This window comes from Falco peregrinus, chromosome 1 (assembly GCF_023634155.1).
Source record: "Falco peregrinus isolate bFalPer1 chromosome 1, bFalPer1.pri, whole genome shotgun sequence".
Lineage (NCBI taxonomy): Eukaryota > Metazoa > Chordata > Aves > Falconiformes > Falconidae > Falco > Falco peregrinus.
Genome location: NC_073721.1, coordinates 108,078,808 through 108,102,662, shown reverse-complemented (window position 1 = coordinate 108,102,662; position 23,855 = coordinate 108,078,808). Strand labels below are relative to the sequence as shown.

Below are 23,855 nucleotides of genomic sequence, written 5' to 3'. Positions count from 1 at the left end.
ATTTGATAAGACATGTAGAGATTTTGACAAACTGTACAGATAATACATGGTAAATCATTAAATCATGACTGTTCTTAAGCGATCACCTGCTGAGCCTGAGAGAATGAAGGTGCTGCTACTGGTATCATGACATTTCTACCAGCTTCTGCTAACTGCCCATGTCTTCCTGCTCCCCACAGATACACGTCACATTTGCCTCCCAAGTGCCAATCCTATGGAACAGCATGAAGGAATGCTTTAGAACAAGAGTACTTTTAAAAGCTTCCAATGTTTCAAAAGAATTTAAAAAAAACGGTAATAAAACAACCCCAAACCATCAGTTTTACTAACCTCTGGCCTTGACGTTGCCCAAGACATTATCTGTTCATCCATACCATTGATCCATTTACTATTATCCTACACGACAAAAGCCACAGTTACCACATTCAGTTCAGGATGCACCTTGTATTTTCTGTTATGTAATAGATACCTTCCTTTCTAACTACAAACAGTACTGACATTCAAATTATTCTAAACAGTGTAGCAACAACAATGAATATGTGAATACTCAAACACTTCATTTTCATTCATAGGCCAAGTTTATTTCCTTAGTACACGTATCTAGCAATGGCACTGTTATCCGTAACTCGCAATCCAAATAAGTAAAAAAAAAAAAAATCAAACAAAATTTGTCATGAAGTAATCTTTCCCTATTTACTGATGTTTAGAGCTTTTTAAGTTTTAATTGCAAACACCGGCTTTAAATATTGTAAACTTGCTGATAAAAAAATTCTTAATCTAAAATTTCTATTTTGGTTTACCTGCCCTAACGAGTCATTAAGACAATTGACACTAGCAAAATAACTCTGTGTAGGAATGTGCCAAAATTACTCTAAAAACATCATTGTAAAGCTCTATGTCTCTTGCTTCTCTCACATACAAAAATTACTTCTCCGTTTTGTGTTGTTTCGTTTTGTTTTTACTGTGCAACTGGCTTGCACTCATTACACACCAAGAGCGCAACCTTTACAGTATATTCTAACCAGTTAATTAAACTTACACTTATTGCTGCTGCTTCTGCTAATGAATATAAATCTTAACAGTTCAGAGATGTTAACTGCATCATACCAGATGCTCAATAACAACACGCTTCGCTGTTGAAACATGTAGTGCATTTTACCATCAGGAGGGTAAGCTCATCCTCTGGAACAGGCTCCAGGTCGGGAACGGTGAAGGACTCTGGGAACTGCGCGCCCTTGGCCAGGGCTTCGGCAGCTTTGATGGTAGTAGAGAAGCACTCCAGCCAGGCCCATTCCGTGGGGCTCCAGGCTGAAGGGTCGGGGAGGCAGCTCTGGTGATGAGGCGGTACCGGGGGGGTGCACAAGAGCTGGTCCAGGTGAAGGCCCACCGCGAGCGACGCCAAGCACTGCATGTAGGGGCTGTGAACCAGCTGGTCTCCACAAACAACGTGGGGCTAGAGGTGAGGGGAGCGGGACAGAGAAAAGGAACATGCCAAGTCAGAAACATATATCAACCCATTGAGAAATAGGAGTCCTTCAAACCTAGTCATGTAGAAAAATACTCTCCTCCACACTTAATCAGAGTTTTTCTAAAATATTCTCAAATTAGGAGACTATTAGCTTTGAGAATGCTGAAAGACATTTTTAAATAGGACGTCGGAAAGTATTCTGGGTTCTCTGTGGTGAAAGACTGAAACGAGCTCAGATTCAAAGAGCGACCTCACGTCAGACAAATTTTACACGTCCACATTAGCTCTTCTTACCTTTTCGTAAGCATACTGTTCCTGAAGCATTATGGGCAAACGTTCCAAGAAGGCGCGCATGCAAGGAGCCATATTCAATCCCAGCACTCCTTGCTGTTTCAGTGCAGTCCTACACGTTGCAAGGATGTGATTGGAAGATATCCACTCTGACGTGCAGTTCACTACCAACACATCCTGTTTAATAGCAGTCACAAGACACATTAGAAATTAAAAATTCATAAAGCAGGATTATGCAGCTCCATTGAGTTATCACCAATCATCTTAGTTTCTGTAGGGGCCAGAAAACACAGCCTTGAACATTTCTTGTCTCTGTTGGTCAATAATCTGCTGACAAATGCCTCGGAGTAGCCATCTCCATTTGCCACCTCCTCACACACCTGTGTCAGCCCCACGATTCTCACTCCAAGAAAGAATGCAGACGTGGTAATAAGCAGAATTAATTTCAGTGAATGCTGCAATCTTAGTTTAGGACTTAGTTTAGGTGTAACCTTAGTTTAAGATTTGCCTTGTAATATGACCTTCAATATTGAGTCTGTATTCAGGAATCGCTGTATTCAGAATCCCAAAATACTTAGAACCACATGCAGCATGACTCTACTAGCAGGAGTCACGTGTGCCATAGTATGTTTGTTCACAAAAAATACCATCTTTTGGAACAATCAAGTGTTATGAAAGTTCTGTTCAGATGCCAGCAGTTCCTGACACAGCAAACCCTGAACTAAATTCTGATGCTCCTTAAAAATTTCTGAGGTTGAGGCTGCTTTAGATTAAGTTAGATCACTGAAATACCTTATTTGCTAAGGGAATGGAATCATTTCTTCATGCTGCCTAAAGGAAAATAAAAATAAAATTCTGTCTTCTGCCTGTTTTCACTGTCCATTTATGACTGCTGCCATGAAACAGAAAGGCTAATGTAACCGATGTGCAGCATGCTTTATAAACACCAGCTCAGGATTCCACCCTGCCCCCCCCCCCCCCCCCCCCCCCCCAAATTAAACACGGGACACTATTAAATAAACCCCAGTCTTTTTACTGTCAGGTGATAGCTGAAAGCCAGAACAATGTGTCTTGAAAATATAACAGAGATAGGTATTTCTATCTGCATTTGTCTACAAAAACATAGAAAGGGGGGGGGGGGGGGGGGGCGTGCAGGGAGAAAGGCAGGAAAAGCAGAGACACAAATGGCATTGTCTTTTAATAAAATAATTGAAAGAACATTACTTTAAGACATAGTGTCACCTTTGATCTGTTAGAGCAAGCAGCCACTCCAACCTCAGGTATCCATACTGCAGTCTGAATAGCTCCAGAACCTATCACAACACTCTGTAATACTGAACCATCCTAAGGAAAGAAGTGTTTTGAGTCAGTGTGTATACACAGCTACTTTTCTGTTTAAATGCATACAATCACATTTCTAAGGGATGATATTCTCCTAAGCTGTTCAATAACCATTTAGAAACTGAAATGTTTATACTAAAAGCCAACAAAAAAATAACCTAGAACTTTTATCATATTAAGGAGATAACCAAGGATTTAGAAATGTTTAATAATCCGCATTATCTGACTCCCAGAAAAGTTCTCAAAGTAAGATAATATTGTTCCCAACTATAAAGAGAGAGCAGCTGGTTCTGTAAAGCCTAACTGATATGACCAAGCATAGAGAATGAATTAATAGTAGAACCATAAAATACAAAACACTTGAATGTTAATTATAATTTCAATCTGTATTTTATTATAAATAATTTTATACTATGCTTTATCGTATGCTTCTAACATATGGCGGTGGGGAGAATACTAGTCTGATTCTTTCACTATTTTGGATACTTATACTAAAAAAAAAACATCCCACATCAACAATGATCTTACCCGTAAAGACCAAATATTCATGAGACCACCAAGTCCACCAGATACTAATGCCAGTCCATCGGGACTGAATGCAACAGTCCGAACAGGAGTAATGTGTCCTCTCAGTTGAAATACACACTTGACTTCTACTGCTTTTCTGTATCCATCCTGCAAATTATTTCATAGTTACGGAACACTGATTTACTTACAGAAAACAGACTAGCATAACGGCTCCTATATTCTGCAATAAATATTGATCATCCATAGAGATGGGGTAATTTCCATAAGATAATAAAAAAAGACTCGTACTATGATAATTTTATAAATATCTCTGTCACGTTATCACCTTTACTCCCCTTACAAAATGCCATTGTTTAAAGGCCATGTTACAATTTATGTAGGTGAAATTAATCTTGACTTAGTCTAGAAAAAAAGTTAAGATCTTACTAAATTTTAGTATGAATGTATCAACTTAAAAATTAAAACAGATCAAAATACAGTCCTTAGCCAAATAAAACTCATTCAAACCTGTGATTTTTCATTTCCTGTTCTGAAAATGCCTATACATATACAAACGCACTGCAAATATTTTTTAGCAAATGTCTCCTCTCAGGAAATGTTGAGATTTGAGTAACTTGCTCACGTTCTTCTCCTCCCCCCCGCTTCAGAATGAGCGGAGAGGATTTTTTAAACACTGAGTTTACCCCTTTTACCTTGGCAGTTGTTTCTTGGTCCCACCATCCTTCTGAGCAAGTTGAGCTGGACTGCAAAGTGATTACTACGTCTTGGGGAACAGTCCAGACACACACCAAACCATTGTGGCATCCTCTAGAGGAAGTCAGGGTAAATCAGAAAAACAAAGGTATTAACTAACAAAGTATCAGTGGTCTGGTATTAACTTAAAATACCAGTAGTCTTTAGCATCCTCCTATAAAACTACATTGTATCAATTAATCTAAAATGAAAAGGATGTTCCCAATGAATAAATGCATTTTTCCATCCCTGCCCCCACCTTTTCAATTTTTACTAACACCACAGTCTCAGAAAAAATATTTGGGCAAAGCAAGAAGCTTTCAGGCAGCAGTATTACAAACAGGTCTCTGGCATGGAGAAAATGGTTGGTAAGGTGACCAGAGTCACTCTTTCCATTTGAATTCTGAAGCCTCATGAATCTCATGTCAACTGGCTTACTGAATTAATGTTACTTAAAAAAAAAGACAAAACTTTTCTTTGATCTGGACACTAAAGACTGATAGAAAAGACTTGCAAAAGAGCTATAGAAACAACAAAAAAATTACATACGTAGCAAGTAAAAGCTGCAACTTGGGTCCTTTCCCTGGCAGAGCACACCAGGCAATGCCATTCACAAGAGCTGGATGGGACAGCGAATGCAGGCGCCTCCAGCATCCTCCCATGCACCCCCAGAGTTTCACTGTTTCTTCTTTGGCACATGTCAGAAGAATCTTACCAGTTGGATCCCACTTCATACTAACAATCATATCCTATTGGATTTAAAATATTTAGAAAAACATCTTTTGTTGTGCACAGGAACTTAAGCTTCACAAAAACGTGTGACATATTTTACAAATTAAGAACGACAGTCTTTTAAATTCAGACACAGAATAGAATCATAGAATCATTTAGGTTGGAAAAGACCTTTGAGATCATCAAGTCCAACCATTAGAACATGTATAGCTATGTCTTTAATACACTTCTGTTGCTGTATCTACATACACCCTTCACAATCCCTGATAGCAAAAAAAGCTATACAATTTTTCCTTTTTTACAAAATTTGGTAGACTGTTCCTTTAAACTATACTGTGTTTAACATGTATCTCAGAAACAGGTATCTGTTGTTAAAATAATCTGCAAAAACAATCTGCACTTGAATTTATAAATAGCTTTCAAATAGAGAAAATAGCTTACACACATCTTTACCTAAAAAAATTACACATTAGTTTTTATTAAAAAGACTAACTACCTTATGTGCATCAACTAGAACGATCCCTCCTTTTTCAAGGGGTTCCTTTGTTCCCATTAGCAATTTTCCATCCGAATAGCCAACTGCAAATGGTCTGTCTTCACTGAACCAGGCAAGGCATGTAACAGACACTACATAAACGGACAAACAAAATTTAATTAAACTAAACTAAACTTCACTCCTGCCAAAGTGGTTTTTGCAGTGCAATTGTCTAAAATATGAAATGTGTAACAACTTCCCCCACCACCAAGGTTACTCAACATACTTTTGGATCTGAAAATTGTCTTGAATTTATATGGTAAAGATAAAACTGAGTGTCACTGTAATGACACCTGTTGAGATTATTTTTTAATAGTTTTTTCAGTTCTCTTTTTATTAAAATTAATGAATTACATTCCTGACATGGTGAAAATGCTAGGGAAAAGAAAAGAAGTAGACTGAATCCTATACATATATCTGAGATAGGGAAGCTTCTACCAAAACCACTGAAAACAACTGGAGCCTTTCTTGGCACATAGATATGGCCTCACTTGATTCTGTTAAAAAAATGCGAAACTTTCCTGAAGAAGCTATATACAAAACCACACAGCACTACCAAAGATGTGCTGCTTGATGTTCCCTGCGATTGGAACTGTAAAGAAAAGATGGCTGTAAGACAGTAATTCAAATGACACTGAGTACATGCCATCTGTAAACAGAGGAGCCACTGCAGGGAATCTCTATGGATTTTATGTAAGGACAAGGAATGTCAGGATCGGACTAGGTTGCTACAAACTGCCTCTGCTGTAGGGGCGCCAGGGTGCTGACGGAGATCCCACAGACTTTTCTGCTCCCATGAATGAATGATGTTGCAGGTAAGGTAGCAGAAGTCATATCCCATGAACAAGAATAAAAAAGATATTGAGATTATATACTTGCTTAATATAGGAAGAAAAAAAAAGTGGGGTGTGTTTCATATTTTTTCTTAATTCTATTTAAATACTGACCATCCTTTCTGTAGCAGTGTTCCAGTTCTAGTCGGTGCATGGCTGAAATATCTACAACTTCAATAAGTCCAAGAGACCCATCCATACGACCAATTAATAATAATTCTGGAGCATCTCCTGTCCATGCTGCAGCTGGCCCTTCTTCTGGCCAAGCTAGAGCAGATACCCAGTGAGGCTGAAGATCTAATAATCCTCTTCCTCCTAGGAGCCCAAAAAGTCTTTTAAAACTACTTCATCTTCATGAAGAAAAGAAAACAATAGAAATACTTTCCATGGGAAAATATAAGAGATCGTATTTAGAACGAGGACATACTACAAATTCACATAAGTTATGAGACTACAAAGCAGTGGTCCACTAACCTACAGAGACACATAATTTAGCTAACAAATCTCAATTAGCAGTCAAGTTACATAGTTTTGTTAAGGAAGGAAACTAAATTCTTCAGTACTTAGTAAATTTATACTTTTATCTGCAGACTGTCTATTAACATCAGCAGTGTGACTGGTGATTTTCATAAGCACAAAACAACAGAATGAAGTTTCAGAGATTACAAATTACAAAGTAATTAACAGATTTCCTCTCAAAGGAGTTCTAATGGTATTATGCTGGATTAGTCAATGGCAGCACAAACGACAGTAAAAATGTAAGAGAATCTGCTTGAAGATGCTTGCAAACTGAACCACGGAATTGGGAAGGGCCTTTCCTGGACCAGGTTCAGTCTCCTCTATCACAATGTAATCTCATGAATGTATCTAATTTTATAACATTTCTTCCCCAGTTGGTATTCCAGCTTATAAAATATGAGATCACAATCTTTTGAACATTAGAAACTTGAAGTTACTCACAGCCAATTTATTTACATTTCTTCTTGTGTCAACACTATCCATTTGCTTACATAGCTGCTTTTTCCCTCTGGCCTTCTCCTAGAGTTCATCTTCCTAATGTATTTATTTATAAGCTTCTTCCTCCAAGACTCTTTCTTTTGTTCAAATAAACAAACAAGCTCACTCATTAGAAGACACTCCACCTAGCTGATCACTCTAGCTCTTTCCCTCCATCTGCTGCAGTTAATCTTTGCATTCTGTTGCATGCATGAAGGTAATTCTTACAGGTTATAGAAATACTGTATGTACAGACAAAAATCACTAAGAATGACACCTAAAAACTTCTCATTCAATAGGGACTCATATGCTGCTCAGTTTTCTACTGAATTAGCTGTAGATCACACATACATTTGTGTTTAGTGCCTCATTCTAATAAAGTAAGTTTACAACACGTTATGGAAGATGGTAGGCATTTAAAGTGGAAAGCACACACAAATGCTTGGGTAAACATTCAGTAAGGTAGCAGCTTCCCTATTAAATATTAAATATATTAAAAATACTTTGTATCATTAAAGTAGTTATGAGCATACCATTGACTTGCCATATGTTCACCATCTTTTCTGTAGCTCCAGCCAGGTACTTGCCGCTGATGCTCCAACAGACAAGAGACAAACTCAGGTCACTGGGTGACCCCAGACTTTCTTCAGAATCACCTTCTCTGTAATAGAATAAAATAACGCAGTTAAAAAACAGGCATTTCGTTTACAGAGAGTGCAAAACATGGAATTAATGAAATACCAGAGTTAAAAACTGGAGTTCTCCTGCCGTAACTGCAGATTTACATAGTAAGTTTTTCTGCTCATAGTTCTATATTCTCTTTAAAACCACTTCAAATAACAGAATGAGGTAGTAGTAATTTCCACAGTAAGAAATTTTAAGTTAGGTTTCAATTAGTAAGCCAGGTTTAATTATATTTACCTATTTGTATCTCAAATTTAACATCTTTGGTGAGAGCAAGACTTTAAGGGAAGTCATGAAATGAAACAGAATAGCTTGGACAAAAGAAATGAAGTACAACTTGCTCTCAATTTTAGATTAAACTCTTCCTCCCGTTACAAAGTTGTTATACTGTTCTAGAATTCTATTTTAAAGTTTGCTTTGGCTAACTGTAACAGGACCACTGGCATATTTTGTTGCCCTGAAGGTCATACATGACAGGCAGAGTTTTTACTGATTTTAGTAACAGAAAAATGAAGGCTATAATATTGCCAGGTTGCATATTGTAGGCCAAATACTGTATCATCTCTGTATTTTTGAAGACACAGGAGTCATACCTTTGGTGTGCTGTTGCTTAAGCAGGAGACATTTTATTTGTGAATAAAGCAGGTACTGGAATGTTTTAAACTATTAACAACAACATTAACTTAACTAACATAACACATGTTACAATATTAACATACTATATATAATACTGTATCAGGGAACAGTAATCTAGTAGCATTTAAATAATGTTCCTTCAAACTCGGGAAAATAAAAAGAGAGAATTCCATCAAAAAGAAGGGATAATGTCTTTTCATCTGCTCGTCTCTCAACAACTGAAAAAGAATAATTCTGCCTGTAACGAACTGGCACTTACCCAGTGCCACACACATAGAATTGTGTTGTATTTGTATTAAAAATCACTATTGGGACTGTTAGCAAGGAAGCCCATGAAAGTACTGCATACTGAATCACCTGTACAGGAAGCACACTTTTCTGCCACACAAATAATAGAAGGTCTCTGTTAAAGGAAGATGCTGCTCTCATTACTATCTTCTGACGTCAAGTCACATCCTTCCTTGTACTCCTTTTAAGGCAACATCTAACAGCAGCAAGCAAACCAGAACTAAAATGACTGCTAAGAAATCATCATGAAACAACTCTTTAGTTCACTATTGTTTCTTTGTTCTCCCGAGTTAAACTCATCTAAACTGTACAAAAGAGTTAGATTTCAATCTTTTCTTTTTCTTTCGTCTTGTTTGGACACATCCAAATGATACAAAAGTACTTCCCAGACACTCTCGTGAAGAAGGATTATGCTCAGTTCCCGAATCCCAGAAGTCATTCTTTTTTCAAGCCTGATTCAAGTGACCACACTCGCAATTATCACGTTGTACACTGGAACTGTCCACTGGGACCCACTGAAGGGATACTCACTTTTTTTTTATAGGACAGTCCCTTACACTTTTTATTTTAACCATTTCTCATTATAGTAATTAATTAAGAATATTTTAAAACAACTTTATACTGACTCTTATCAACTTGATATTGAAGTTGTTTTCAGTTTTAAGCTATTTAATTTACTTTGCATGCCATAAACACAGCAACAGTCCCAGAGGAAAAAAATGAGAGAACGTCAGTGCAGGAGATACTGCACAGTTGGCTCTTTTCATTACCTTGCACAATTACAGCTTAATTTAAGTATCTGACTATTATAAAGAATTAACTTACAGCTTGTTGAGCACACACGTCTGTTGCAATGAATACTGCTTCTTTGTAACATTCCAAACTCTTATGGTGCCATCATTTCCACTAGTAGCCAAAAGTCCCTTTTTATTGCACCAAACACACGTCATGACCTACAAATACCAAAATAATCATGACAAAACTGGAATTTAAATCTAAAGCTTTGGTATGTTTGTTCATTAATATTAAGCAAACATTAAGTAATGGGACACACTGTAAACAATTAAACAAGACAAAGCCAACCGTATCCTGGGCTTCAAGAAAAGCAGCGTGGCTGGCAAGCTGAGGGAGGTGACTGTCCCCCTCTGCTCCTCTCTGGCAAGACCCCACCTGGCATGCTGCATTCAGCTCCTGGGCCCCCGACATAAGGCCATGGACCTGTTAGGCTGAGTCCAGAGGAGGGGCCCGAAGATGGTCAGAGAGCTGGAGACCCCTCCTGTGGGGACCGGCTGAGAGAGTTGGGGTGGTTCAGCCCGGAGAGGAGAAGGCTCCGGGGAGACATTACAGTGGCCTTTCAGTACTTAAAGGGGGCTTCCAAGAAAGATGGGGACGGGCTTTTTAGAAGGGCCTGCAGCGACAGGACAAGGGGGAATGGTTTAGATCAGATATGAGGAAGAAATTCTTCCCCGTGAGGGCGGCGAGGCGCTGGCCCAGGCTGCCCAGAGCAGCTGTGGGTGCCCCATCCCTGGCAGTGCCCAAGGCCAGGCTGGATGGGGCTGGGGGCAGCCTGGGCTGGGGGGGGGGATGTCCCTGCCCAGGGCGGGGGTTGGGACTAGATGGTCTTTAAGGCCCCTTCCCACCCAAACCATTCTATGATTTTTCTGCTTCTACAGTATTGTGCACCGTAATTAAGCATGCTCTGTCGGGGTGCTATACTTTGTTCAGACCCATGCTCCACAGGCCACTATTGCACAGAATAGGGGACAAAGACTTTAACTACTGTGACAGACCAATTAATGCAAATTAAAATCTAGTCTAAGAAAAGATTGAAGGTGATTATGCTGACTTCATGTACTGTAAGAACACTTTCATGTCCCCTCTAACTGAAGCTTCAAAGCTAAGCGTTTTTCTGCATTAGAGGTACCCTCCAGCAATAGGTCACTTCACCAAAAATTAACTTCTTGTGGGAAATCATTTTGGCCAGTATACTTGTAAAATAATATTTTACTTTTTCTGTATTCTACAAAAGCAAGCATTAGAATTTGTGCAATTCTGGGAGAAATCATGCTTACCCTGTTCTGATGAGCCTCTAGTTTTATGAAGGAACATTTTCGTAAGTCTCCCCCCATATCAGCGAGGGTCTGAGGAACAGTTTGATTATCTCGATCGTGTGCTGCAAGAGTTCTCACCAGCTGCTGAGCAGCCCACTGCCTATGTTGTGAAGATAACCTTGAAGAGAGGCAGCAAGCTGCTAGTGCATTAGCCAGCTCCAGAGGGCCTACAGCAGAAGGATCATAGGAAGGATGGGCATACAAATGGGCAATTAAACCTGCTTAAACAAAACAGTGAGATGATGCCTAGATGAGTACCAAACAGAATTACACCAACGAACACAGAATTAGCCATAATTTCCAGAAAAAGAGAAAAAAAACCATAAGAATGCTGCGCTCATATTAACTGCTAGAAAAACTCTTCCGATACAAACAGAAAAACAACTCCCTTTAAAATTTCACCCCAAACCCTAAGAAGAGAATTATGAGCAGCCTTATTCCAACCATATGGAAAATGGCTGGCCAAAAACCAAGTACTTTCTGAACAGGAAAATGCTTCCTCTGACAGAGATAAACTGCTGTCACTGCTGTGTCCTCCCCTCCCTTTACCAAGGAACAGCCTGGTGCTGAGGCCGAGCAGCTCCTTCTGGCCCCTGAGCTCCCGCGGCCCAGCTCGCGACGGCCCAGCCAGGGGCTGGTGGCAGTAACCAGCTGTCACTCCCCTTACTTTCATCAGGTTGGAAAGTCTTGGCTACGTGCCTTTGAAGACACATACATTCATTTTTTTTTTTTCCAAAGTGGAAAAGATGCCATTATGTAGCGTGACCATATTTCTAAGTAAAATTTGTTTACTAAACTGTTTTGAGAGTATATTTACTTATACATTATTCTAGCAAGTCTCTCAAATACAAACGAGGAATTGAAGATTCAATAATTAACATTTTAAAACAAAGCTGTATCATACCTTTCTTTTCAATTTCTGCTTTATCATAGTTTGGCCTGAGTTTGGCCCCTTTGTCTGCCAACAATGCTACAAGCGCCTGAGTAACCACAAAATTTGGAGATGTAACAAGTTTGTTTTCTTCCGCAATTCCTCTTAAAAAACTCGGCAAAAATTTTCGCTGAATTGGATCATCAACTGTTGTCAAGTTTACACCAGTTGCTGCAGAAATCAAATTCTAAAAATAAATAATTAAGGACAATAAGTAACCAGACCAAACAGAAAAGTCAATTTTGGAAAATATTTTCAGTTGAACAAATCATGCAGTGTTTTCAGTATTTTCAAGGGGTTTTTTTGGAAATCCTCAGCTCCCAACCACTTTTATTTTCATGTACAATACGGAATTTATGTCTTCCGTCCTGGGGAAGACCTAGACTTAATGGAAACAACTATTCAGATCCAGAGATATTTTTTTTTTAAAGAAAAGCATCAAGTAACCAAGAATACCAGTAAGAACTATGGAGCTTATAGAAGACCTTTTTTATGCACCTGGTGGTACCATAAAAAGCAATAACCACAATAAAATCCATCATCCCATCAAACACTCCTATTTCTCCACAATTATATTTCAAACTCAGAAGAACAGAAGAGTTTAATTACTCTGATTGCTTAGAAGTTTCCTGATAAATATGAAATCCTGCTGCATGTCCACAGCTGTAATCATCTCTTTCTAAATATAATCTGTGCTCCACACAGAATTGACTCAATTGGAAAAGCCAAAACTTTAAGAGAACACTCTGTCAATACAAAAAGCACATCTATTTTTTCCACTTGAAGAGTACTCAGGAAAAAAAAAAAAAAAAAGTAGTTGCTCGATTTTTTACCAACAATAAAACATACTCTTGTGCAAAGCCCTAAACAAGAACTCTAAGGAGATCCTCAAACTGAGGCCAGTCTGATCACAGCTCAGAAGAGCACAAATTACCAGTATGTTAAAAAAAGGATTGTTGCATCTCATGTGTAAGTCTTTTAATATAAATATTTATGTTGAAGTAACAGTCCTACCTGTGTACATAACTGTACCAGCAGCTTTGCAGCACTAGGAGTGTTTGATGCCAAACAGCCCACTGCTGTACTCAGATAGGCAAGGCAAGATATAGGCTTGCTTGTTTTGCTGTGTATTCCTCTAGATCGCTCTGTTGAACTTGACACAGTGGATGGACTTGTGGAGAGGCCTGCTCTCCCTGCTGCAGCGAGGCACATTAACCGAACCAAAGTTCTGATATCTGTTAATCCCAAGGATTCAAGACCAGCTGCCAGGCTACAACTGGAACCACTGCCAAAACCAAACATAAATAATCCTGGTTTTATGAGTACATTTTGAAAGAAAGGTAAGTTTGGATAAAACTATTACCAAAACATGAGTAAACACTGACTGTTTGATTAGCTGGACATCGTTACTATGCAGGGGCAAGGGGAGGAAAGAAAATGAAGCTGTAGCCCCCTCCACTCCTTTTCTTTTAAGCTGAAGACAAAAACACATAATAGACTTGCCCTAGCAAAAATCCATGAGTTTACGTGGAATCACTCCAAACAAAGTTACATGGATAATTCATGTTTAGAGTTATGCTATGACAATATGCACATGTACATGCCAGACCTCTGTGACGTCTTCATAGTCACATAGGTATCTTGTACAAGGCCAGTTTCTAAATCCTCATATCCCATTAACCCCTGCACTTCACCTTCTTTCTTCCAATGCTTACATCTAATACTTCCCTTGCACAAAAACTCACTGACAAACATAGCATCTTTACTTTCTGAACGGCTGACACTGCTGGAATCCACTTTCCATATAAGATGTAGAAGTTTCAAGACCGGGCTCAAAAGAACAAAATCAACAGAACTTTTTCTCTTAATAGTATGATACGAGTATGTAACATTAGAATTGCTTTCCCAAATAGCTTAAAACTGCATCCCTATCGAACATAACTTGGTAACTGGCTCCAAATGAAAATGTTCAAGTGTTGCCAAGGATGCCACAAACCTGACAGACAGAAGTGAGAGTGCTCTCATAACCATAGTTCTTGCAAGAAGGACTTGGGCGGCAGCAGTCACTCTTCTCAGAGCCATAACACGGTCATGTGGATTTACTAGGGCAGCTGCTTGTTCTCCTAAGGTTATCCTGCCAGAAGAACTTTTTTCTATAGAGCCGTGACAGCCTTAGAAATAATGATAATTTGCATTAGTATTTAAGAAAAGCAAAATATTACCATATAGTAATAAGCCCAGAAGCAAATTTGGCCTAAGTTTGAACATTACTCATTCGTTCTTCAACATTTCACACATACAGAACTATAGTGATAATGACTGCAAGGAAAATACACTCCTGAAATACACTCCGTAATTTAATTATTATTTTCAGCCTGATGACCACAACTTGATGATACTCAAGTTAATATTAATTCCTCTGCTTCCCTCTTCCATTAGAGGGGCCTACAAACTTAAGTAATCATCTGGCATTTCAATAGGCTGGTCAGTAAATCCCAACTTAAATCCAGGAATCCATCTCTGAGTTCTGCACAACATGCTACTGGCATTCATTGTAGGACCACAGTCACAGGTTTTTTAGTAAATAAAAGCTTTATACCTTCCGCCAATAAAAGTGCCTCACACTCCTCTCTCTAACTCCCCTATAATAAAAGGACAATTTAGAACCTGTCGTCACTTGCTCGTGGTGGGAGGCAGGAAAGACTGTCAAAAGGTTTCTGCACTGCCCCTACAAAACCACACCAAAGGGGAGGTACTTGTTCTCTGAATGAAACCCAAATCAAATGTACCTATTTGCATCAACGTTTCTTCCATGCTGTTGGTGGCTGTCACCATTGCAACTGAAGCCCCCAGAGGGTCGCTGTCAGGGAACTGTACAGGTTCAGGCACAATACGCCGATCATTTAACCCAAGAGGTCCAGCCAGTAATTCAAACTCCTCTTCTCCTGTCAGCTTTTCATCTTCATCTACATCTAACATGTCCCAGTCTTCTGGAGTTGCAGAAATGTAATTAGACTTGGTTACAAAAGCTAAAATATCAAGTAATTCCAGTTAATAAAAAAACCCAATACAGGGTATAAAACGTGGATTAAACCATCTGATGTTGACATAGACGCAACATAATGAATCAGAAAACCAAAATCCTGCTCTTGCCCCATCCATTAAACTTGATCTTAATTTCTACTGCAGAGAAGTTTCATGGAAGATTCTCTAAAGTATCAAACTAGCTGTTTTTTTTAAAAACACAGAAATGAGAGGTCATCACACCTAGCACAAGACAACTCCAAAACCTGTAACATAGTGAAAAGCATAGACGTATGGTTGTGCTTTAAAGCATGGTAATGGGTGCATATGCCAAAGGGCTGAAAGGTAAAGACAGATACTAGACATTTCTGATCTTCATATTTTATCAAAGAATATGCATGAGTTCTTAAGTTATAATAGTACACCCAGGCTTTTGCTTTTCTTTCCTGGGGGGGAAGGGCAGGGGGAAAGGAAAAAAAGAAAAATCACTGTAATTGCAACTCAGTTAGGCATTTTATTCACTTCCCAACCACTTAGAGGACAACTTATATTTACTGATCCCTCCCACTCTATCTCACTCCCCATACAGTAGAACCTGAACAAGTTTTATTTACTGGAAGATGGACTGGCTGTTAAATTCTGGAGCACTCATTTAGTCTTAAGTAGACAAATGTGACAAATCATACGATTGCCATCACATCAGCTACAGAAAGGCCCAGAATCAAAGAATCGTGTGGCAAAGGCTTTCCACAGTCACTAGAAATAGTTTAATGTGAAAGCCATCCTCAGGAGCCATTCTTAGATAGCACAAAGGCAGAACAAGTAAGAATAAGCCTAACGGCAGATTTTTAAGACTCTAACTTAAGGTAATTCTCCTACATTACTCTGAAGAAATGTATTGCAACATAAGGCTTTGTATGTGCAGTTCTGCATATAACATGCACCCACAATACCTTATCATCCAAAGTCAGGTATTCGCCATTTCAGCTACTTAGATGAAAGACACAGGAAAAAGTGCCACTGATTTTTTTTCCCATTTGAACTAAAAAAAATATTAAAATTCAACAACTAGTCTGAAGAAGATTTTAAAGTATACCTTCATGCACAGTTTCATAATGGGTTTATTTGCATGGAGGTACTTTACGGAAAAATAAAACATTGTACAAGTGCAAAATATTTAATATCTTCAGCAACTTACAAACATACCTTCATAAACACTGTCCTGTTTACCTATTAAATCAGGAGCCTGGCCTTTGTACCTGTATGAAAAAGCAACAAAGAAAATAACCAAATGGCTCCAATATTTTACATATATACATAATAATTTTAAACTTTACTATTAAGTTACTTTATTGTTAGGTCAATATAGATACGATTTCTGGAAATGGCTAGTAATAGAGAATTAAAAGGCCTTCTAAAGTGTCTGTGGAGGGAGGAAGCATTTTGCAGTACTAATGTGAGAAAGGTCCGTAAAAAATACTGGAATTGTCAGCTAGAATTGAGAAAGGAAGTTTTAAAAAGTCAACAAGATTTGGCAACATCCCCAAAAGTAATTCCTTGGATTTCATTTAAAAAATAGCAATATCAAGATAACCTTTTTCCTAAATATGACTTTGTTGAATACAGAGAATTATTTTAATCCTCAGTTGAAATAAAGACAATTTCTGCTAGGAATTTTGATTTCTTCAATCAAATTCTTAAAATGTTAATGCTAGTAAGCATTTTTAAGATGTTTCCTTTCTTTACGCAGAGTATTTCTGTACCTTTCAGAAGCTGATGTTTTAGATTTACTTTTCAGGGCTAGGTATTTCTCTCTGCAGATGCCGCACAACAAATAGTAAGGATTTCCACTTCCACATTCACCACCAAACCAGCCGTCTACGTAGGAGCCATTGCTTCGATAGCCCTGGCGATTTGCACTGCGACCACAGCCTGGGTGGTTTCTTTTCATGTGTTGATTGAAGCTGACAACGCTGGATTCACATAGTTCACAAACCACTACTTCTTCTCTGTCTTCGGATTCACAAACATGCTGCATAGTAAGATTTTCACGTTATTTTTACAGAATAAATATATTCATATTAGATACAAAATATGTCAGTATTTTTAAGTGGATGTTCCTGCCCATTTCTGTTACAAAGAGTGGTATCAGTGGTTACCTTGCACAAAAGCAAAGCAGAAATAGGCAATTTATGCCATAATGAAGAGCAGGTCATGTCAGAACAGGAAAAACATTTTGAAGTAAAGTTTCAGAGGATGAGATTTTCCTATTTCATTTCAGATCTGACTCAAAATTCCTGACTTATAACTTTTCACATGTAACTCTGCTAGTTCACATTCCTTGTTATCTAAGTTAGCTGGTTCTCCTCAGAACTTGACTAAGACTAGACTCAACACAGGAAAAATAATCCTTTTTTTTTCAGGCCATCGGACTTCACATTTACTGAGCAACAATAACTATAATTTGTGTCAATAAATTCCAAGGTTTTGTCTGGATATAAAGTTCAATTTTTCCAGAATTACACTTCTGTCCTAAGTCAGTCATTTCATTGTGATGTTCCAGTGAAACAAGCTCTCTGAAAAGCTCAATATGCACACCGAAACGCACTTCCATATTGGTCAGGTAACATCATAATTAGATGACACAAGCTTAGTCTTGTAAGTTGCTTGTCTAATTTGACATGGATAATACAAAAATTAACAAGCTGCTCTTAATATATTTCCTCTTCACCTCAAACATATTTTTAGTGGGCCACACAACAACTGAGTCAGGACTGTCACCATATCCTTCCCAGAGAATGAAATACATTACTGAATTAAGAAAAAATGATTTAAGTGCAAATTATGTTGCTACAGATCAGATATTATTGGTGGTGGTTTTATTTTAAACAGAATAAACATTTCCCACTCTGTGTGTTACCTCACACAGCTAAGCAACCTGGACCACCTACTTGATTTGTGAGTGATATCATCAAAACAACAACTATATTAGTTCTGTTCTCATCTTTCAGAGGAGGGAGGAAAATATCTATGTACATACGGAAGTGCAAAGCAAGAACCACAAGAAAGCACTATTTTTAATCTAAAAGTGAAGCTACAGAACACAAGAGGATTTTAAGCATTGCTCGTATTTAGTAAGGTATTTTCAAACAGGCTATAAGCATATATGCATGTTACTTTAGATTTTAAAATACAAAGATGCCAAAAGCAGTAAGTTAAAGCAGCCCCCGCTGCAGTCACACACACCCAGGTAGGCCAATCCAATACCTCTGGGATCCACATTCCCAGAATATCATTATCACTAGCCAGGTCTTGCCCAAACATAGCTTCCATTGCTTCATCATCAAGGTCAATTTCTAACTCCTCATCCAAGTTGAAGTCATAAAGCGCCCCTGGATCTTGCTGCAAAGATATCCCTTCTCTTCGACTCTGATTCCGGTGGGCCTGTACAGAGCGGTATAAGCCCGCTCAAGTGAAAAAGAAAGAAAAAAGAAAAAAGAAAAAAAGAAAAAAAGAAAAAAAAAGAAAAAAGGAAAAAAGGAAAAATAAAGCAGTTTATTTTGCATGTAATAAAGATGACTGTACTTTCAACTTCCTTTTGCTTTGTTTTTAACTCTTCCACCAAACATAAATCTACTTATTACCACATAAAACACTTAAGTTAAATATGCACGGATACACATATGAAAAAGAGTTTTGTAACTTTTGTGGTAAATACCAGTCCCCCTCCTCTTCATTTACTTGATAAGCAGAGACCTTGGAAATCTTTCAGTATACTTACCAGCACGTGCTAGCAACGTTCGGGCAGCTAAATCAAATTTGTGTCTTCTCGTTACAGCAGACCGACTTCTAGAAGGAGGTCCGCTCGCAGAAGCTGCGTTATCCACATGATCCATATTATCAGGGCTGCAAGAATTTGTAATTTACATGCAAATCAAACTAAGGTTTAAACAGCCACATACAGTAAAGTAAGGAAAAATACTGAGATCATGTTTACTGGTATTTTTTTTCCTTTCTTTCACAAAAAGAAAAAAAGGGCATTTGGAATTTCAGAATTTTCAGTTCCACTGCAGCACATATTTACTGTCTTTTTGACTGTGAGATTTACCTCAAACTAATCAGATGCAGCAATGTCAACACCTATTTGATACTCATTTTATGCTGTCAGTGTTAACTACAGCTTGATTTGGGTTTCTTCTTTTTAAAATAAATAAAATCAACATTTCTGTTGTTGCTGCTTCAGCCATTCCCCCTTTTGCCCAAAATGTTTTCCAAAACATGAATTTAAAGTTACCTAGTAACACCTGTTACTTAGTTTATTTCTCCCAACCAAAATCTGTGAGTTCTCAGTGGATCTACACTTTACCTGAGGCAAAGTAACAGGAAACTTAAAAATGGTATCTCAGTATCAAGGAATCTCAACAAAAATGTTCTCAAAATACATCTTGTAATTGTCATCCTCCCTATCAAAAAAACAGCTGGTATGATTCCTAATAGGTGTCACTTAAAAATATAACCACTACTTTCAGGATTAAAAACAAAAGAAAAGAAAACCCACCACCTTTCCTCCTCGTTTAATAGAGTTCAGATCTTAGTCTGTGAAGGTGACTGAGCATGCAAACTTCAATTCAGTGTCATCCTCTCTGGACAAACCAATAATTAATTTAAAAAAAAAAATGCAGAAAAATAACTGTTCATGAAAACACTGAAGGAAAAAAAAAACATCCAAGTAATGAAATTTTGCTTTATTGCTAAAGTCTTTTAGGTAAAATGAAAAGCTATATGCTCTCATTTTTTTCATTCCTCCTTCCTTTTTTTTTTTTTGAGGGAAGGGTGCTGAGTTACATTCTTCCGTGGTTCTGTGCACAAACAGCACTGGAAAACTAATGCACTGTGTACACTTAATTTAATTGCATCTTTGCTTTTACTCATGTTGTAACAAAATTCAAAAGTGGCATTACAATGTAATGTTCTGTCAGCAACAACGAAGTTGTGAGATTTTCAGTTTCAGAAACAGATTACAAGCAATCAGAAGGAAACCACATTTTACCTTTCACTAAACCCTTCCTCCATTTCAGTGGCATCAGCAGAAGGGATGTCACCTGGTGACTGACAATAACAACGATCAACAGATTTTCCACCACTTCCAGAGACTATTGTCCCATGTCGTGAATCTGCAGTCCCTTCTGACTGGGGTTCCTCATCATCTTCATTTCCAGGGTGCTCTATCATCCACATGGCCAGCACTGTAATATTCTGTGCATCTGCTTCTCCTCTGGCACCTGAAAACAGGAAAATTACACTTTAGAATTGTATCGTATCATCGATGGTGAAAAAATAACTCCCCCACAAATGGTTACAGAACTTAAAACCTAAGTATTCCATTGGAAAAAAGTGTTTCATGTTGATCAATATTTTCAGTTTAAACTGATATTATAGCAATAGATTACCTGTAGCTTCCATAGCTTTTGCAATTTGCCTGAGGGAGAATCCCATTTCTAACAATGGAACAGCAATGGCAGGAGGAGGAGGGGATGTTGAAAGTCGGCTGCTTGGATCAGACAAAGCTTAAGACAGAAAACGTTAAATGTTAACTGCATAAATCCTTCTTCAGTGTTATTTACAAGACCTTCAAATAAGGGAATAATTGCCTTTAACAACTTTCCCCTCTACTACTATCCACAAAGTAGGACGCTTTCTGTAATGAAACTAGACTGTTCACGCCCATTGGTAACATATATTCTGTAAGCCCCTGTTTAATTAAGCAGAATACAGATGATATTAGAAGAACTATTTCTTTACAGATATTTATAAGAAGTTGACTTCTATTTAAAACTGTACCAAATTATCTATTTGATTTATATTTAGGTAGACCAGATGAAATTAGCCCTGTCCGAATCATCAAGAATTCCATGTGTTACGAAATTACATCAATACACATACCTCTTCAGGTAACTCAACCAAGCTGGTGACATACCTGAAAAATGTCTTTGCAGACAATGGCTATATTTCTGTGCAGTGTCTTTAAAGGGACTCTAAAGAGGTCACTTACTGACCAAAACTCAAAGTTTCCTTATCATTTGCCATAAAAGTGGGGTTTGATCAACGAAGGCATCAACAATGTACTAAAAAACACTGCTGTAAAGGCAGTATCGTGACTAAACACAAATCACTTCGTTTAAAAAACAAAACAAAACAACACAACAAAGAGAGAGTGAGATGCGAAACCCAGCAGACAAGTTGCTATGTAATAAATGAAGCAATCAAAAGACCCAACTAATACCATGGAGATAAGAGCAAGCATAAAAAGTTTTATCTCTCAGGAATTTTAAAGCAATGTCTTTGTTTCTCAGCACCAAGTATGAAATCTGGAAAACGTACTTTTAACTCAGTCTCTTCCATTAATTTAATACAAAATGCCTATGTATGAACTTGTCTTTTTCTTTTTAGTATTATCTCCTCTGCATCACAATCCTCATTGGTGCTCTTTAGACTCAAGATTCTCATGTTTTCTCAGCCTCCTAGCTATTCCATTCTGCATGTATGCTGGAACGGAGCAAGTTTCTGTTTTGAGCACTACAGTGCAGGTGGTAATAAACCTTCTATGAACAGAAGCCTCGCATTACTTTCACGCGATTCCAGACAGCAGCACGAGGAGCCCTGGAAGGTTGGACAGCCCCTTCTATCTCATTAAACAAGATTAATTGGAAGGAGCCGTACTGGTGTACGTGTCATAAAATACACCAATTCTTGGGTTTTGTGTGGTATGTGATCTAACAAAAGCTAGAAAATTAGTGCACTGAAGAGTGGCACACAACCAAGAAATAAGCCCAAAGCAGGTTAACATTCTGAAGTAATTACCAATCATACTGTGTTCTCATTTTATGTATGTAGTTTGTAATCCATTCCACAGCTTTTAAAAAGTAATTTGCTTGATAAAGTCTACAGCTAGGCAATCTACAGCTTTTTGTCCTAAGACAGTAATTTGAAAGTTTTCAATAAAGCTTTGCATGCTAGGTTGCATTAAAAAGAAATCCTGTTGGTTTTCAATGTCTTAGGAAACTACACTGAACTGTGAATTTACTGATTTGTCCACATTTCTATCTGTATCAACTACAAGCTTACCTGTACGATTGGCAGGCCTCGCAGACTGGGAATCAGGAGAAGTCAAACTTTGTCTCCTTCCAACTTCATCTGAAGGAGATGTTGGTAAAGAAGATATTGGAGGCGTCTGAGCACGTCGTGCTGGAAGTACAGTTGTAGTAGGGTAACTGGAGAACATTTGCCTTTAAAAAAAAAGAACAATAAACATTTATATTAAAAAGAACTATGCTGAAAAAGGTCTGACAAGAAATCTGACGTATAAATTAGAGTGCACTTGGCAAGTCATGCTGTACAACAGTTGAGTTTTCTGAGGGTAAGGTGCAATACATACACTGGGGTGAGCAGAAGAAACATCAGTTCAGCTCATTCCTACCACCTTTGCCTATAAAAGATGTAAACGCTCTTCCCATTTCCTCACTGTGTTCAGAACTCAGCCCAACTAACAAATCAGGTGAATATTTTACTGTCCCTGTAGTAAGACATTGTTCTGGCTTTTGTCAAATTGCATCTGCAAAACCCCTAAGAACAGAGGTCAGATACATCAACAGAATTAACAAACTTAGAACAGGACTCCATTTGATGTAAAGCAGATTTCCTTCCGCATGACAAATAGCCTCTGCAGATTAACTAGCTTTATCTTCCTTCCATTTCAGTATGTGAGGGTAGGATCAAACAAGGTCTTAGCTTGCAGGATATGTTACCTACAAATTAAGATATACTCTGGTTTGAGATTCAACAACTATTCATTAAAAACACGAATTTCACAGATTTGTAATTTAAAATATATCAAATAAACACAAGAACTGAAGGAAGGTGTTTTCTCCTGTCTTGAAGAACTCAGACGTTACATATATATACAGTGTAGATTAAAAACTTCGCAGGTTTTTATTTCTAGTAACACATATCCTGCAAGGCAAAGTAACAAATTAAACTCTTTATCTTCTGCAGAGGCAGTTCTTGACAACAAATGTTAACATTTTCAAAGGCTTACACAGCTAAAGACATATATTGTATATAAACCACACAACTAGTTCCTTACACCCACAAAATCATATATGCCAAGAATAAAGGTATTTTACCTAAGGAGACTGAGAGGCATAACACCAGGTGATTCTGAAGCTGGAACTGTTTCCGTATCAGTTACTGGAGTAGTGGCAGTGGTAGTATCCTCCAGAGAGCTGCTCATGAAAGACGTTGTGCTAGAAGCAGAAGGGCTGGTTGTAACTGGTGTTTGGGCTTGCTGAGACTGGTCACCTTCTTCTACTTGTTGATCTACTTCTGCAACAGAAAAAAGGACATGACAGGAACATTAATACAATTGCATAGAGCAAAACAGTAGCTGTGGCTAAACTTTCAAAGATAACTATAATTTTAAATTCCCCCCCAAAGAAAGGGATGCACAGAAATGGACACCATACAAATACTGCTGCCAGTAACTCATGGACGTACATGAGGAAATCAGCCTATCTGCTCCTGCTGCTGTCAACACAGGGTACTGAGGCACATACACAGTACGTGGTGAAGAAGTCTTTCCAGGTGGTGACAGAAGCCATTTACTTATGCTAGATCTTATGAGATTTAGATTTATGATTGTAACAGCTAAGACTATTCTCTTAGGCAA

General features: G+C 38.0%; 1 protein-coding gene across 20 annotated transcripts in view; it reads right to left on the bottom strand.

Moving 5' to 3' along the window:
* Nucleotides 1-23,855, bottom strand: part of HERC1 (HECT and RLD domain containing E3 ubiquitin protein ligase family member 1) — a 109,832-nt gene that overhangs the window by 12,637 nt on the left and 73,340 nt on the right. For 10 of the 20 annotated variants that reach the window (XM_055806335.1, XM_055806348.1, XM_055806338.1 and 7 more), the window contains 25 exons: nucleotides 23,314-23,512; nucleotides 22,256-22,416; nucleotides 20,581-20,697; nucleotides 20,181-20,412; nucleotides 18,912-19,036; nucleotides 18,377-18,597; nucleotides 16,894-17,162; nucleotides 16,337-16,389; nucleotides 14,896-15,135; nucleotides 14,103-14,277; nucleotides 13,121-13,391; nucleotides 12,080-12,293; nucleotides 11,137-11,396; nucleotides 9,890-10,017; nucleotides 7,990-8,117; nucleotides 6,575-6,775; nucleotides 5,589-5,719; nucleotides 4,910-5,109; nucleotides 4,321-4,435; nucleotides 3,629-3,775; nucleotides 3,002-3,103; nucleotides 1,763-1,936; nucleotides 1,160-1,453; nucleotides 331-396; nucleotides 87-212 (listed from right to left, as the gene is read on the bottom strand). In XM_055806335.1, coding sequence (XP_055662310.1) covers nucleotides 87-212; nucleotides 331-396; nucleotides 1,160-1,453; nucleotides 1,763-1,936; nucleotides 3,002-3,103; nucleotides 3,629-3,775; nucleotides 4,321-4,435; nucleotides 4,910-5,109; nucleotides 5,589-5,719; nucleotides 6,575-6,775; nucleotides 7,990-8,117; nucleotides 9,890-10,017; nucleotides 11,137-11,396; nucleotides 12,080-12,293; nucleotides 13,121-13,391; nucleotides 14,103-14,277; nucleotides 14,896-15,135; nucleotides 16,337-16,389; nucleotides 16,894-17,162; nucleotides 18,377-18,597; nucleotides 18,912-19,036; nucleotides 20,181-20,412; nucleotides 20,581-20,697; nucleotides 22,256-22,416; nucleotides 23,314-23,512 — 4,349 coding nt within the window. The remainder of the gene's footprint in view (nucleotides 1-86; nucleotides 213-330; nucleotides 397-1,159; nucleotides 1,454-1,762; nucleotides 1,937-3,001; nucleotides 3,104-3,628; nucleotides 3,776-4,320; nucleotides 4,436-4,909; nucleotides 5,110-5,588; nucleotides 5,720-6,574; nucleotides 6,776-7,989; nucleotides 8,118-9,889; nucleotides 10,018-11,136; nucleotides 11,397-12,079; nucleotides 12,294-13,120; nucleotides 13,392-14,102; nucleotides 14,278-14,895; nucleotides 15,136-16,336; nucleotides 16,390-16,893; nucleotides 17,163-18,376; nucleotides 18,598-18,911; nucleotides 19,037-20,180; nucleotides 20,413-20,580; nucleotides 20,698-22,255; nucleotides 22,417-23,313; nucleotides 23,513-23,855) is intronic. The other 10 variants (XM_055806414.1, XM_055806439.1, XM_055806469.1 and 7 more) reach the window with 8 other exon arrangements.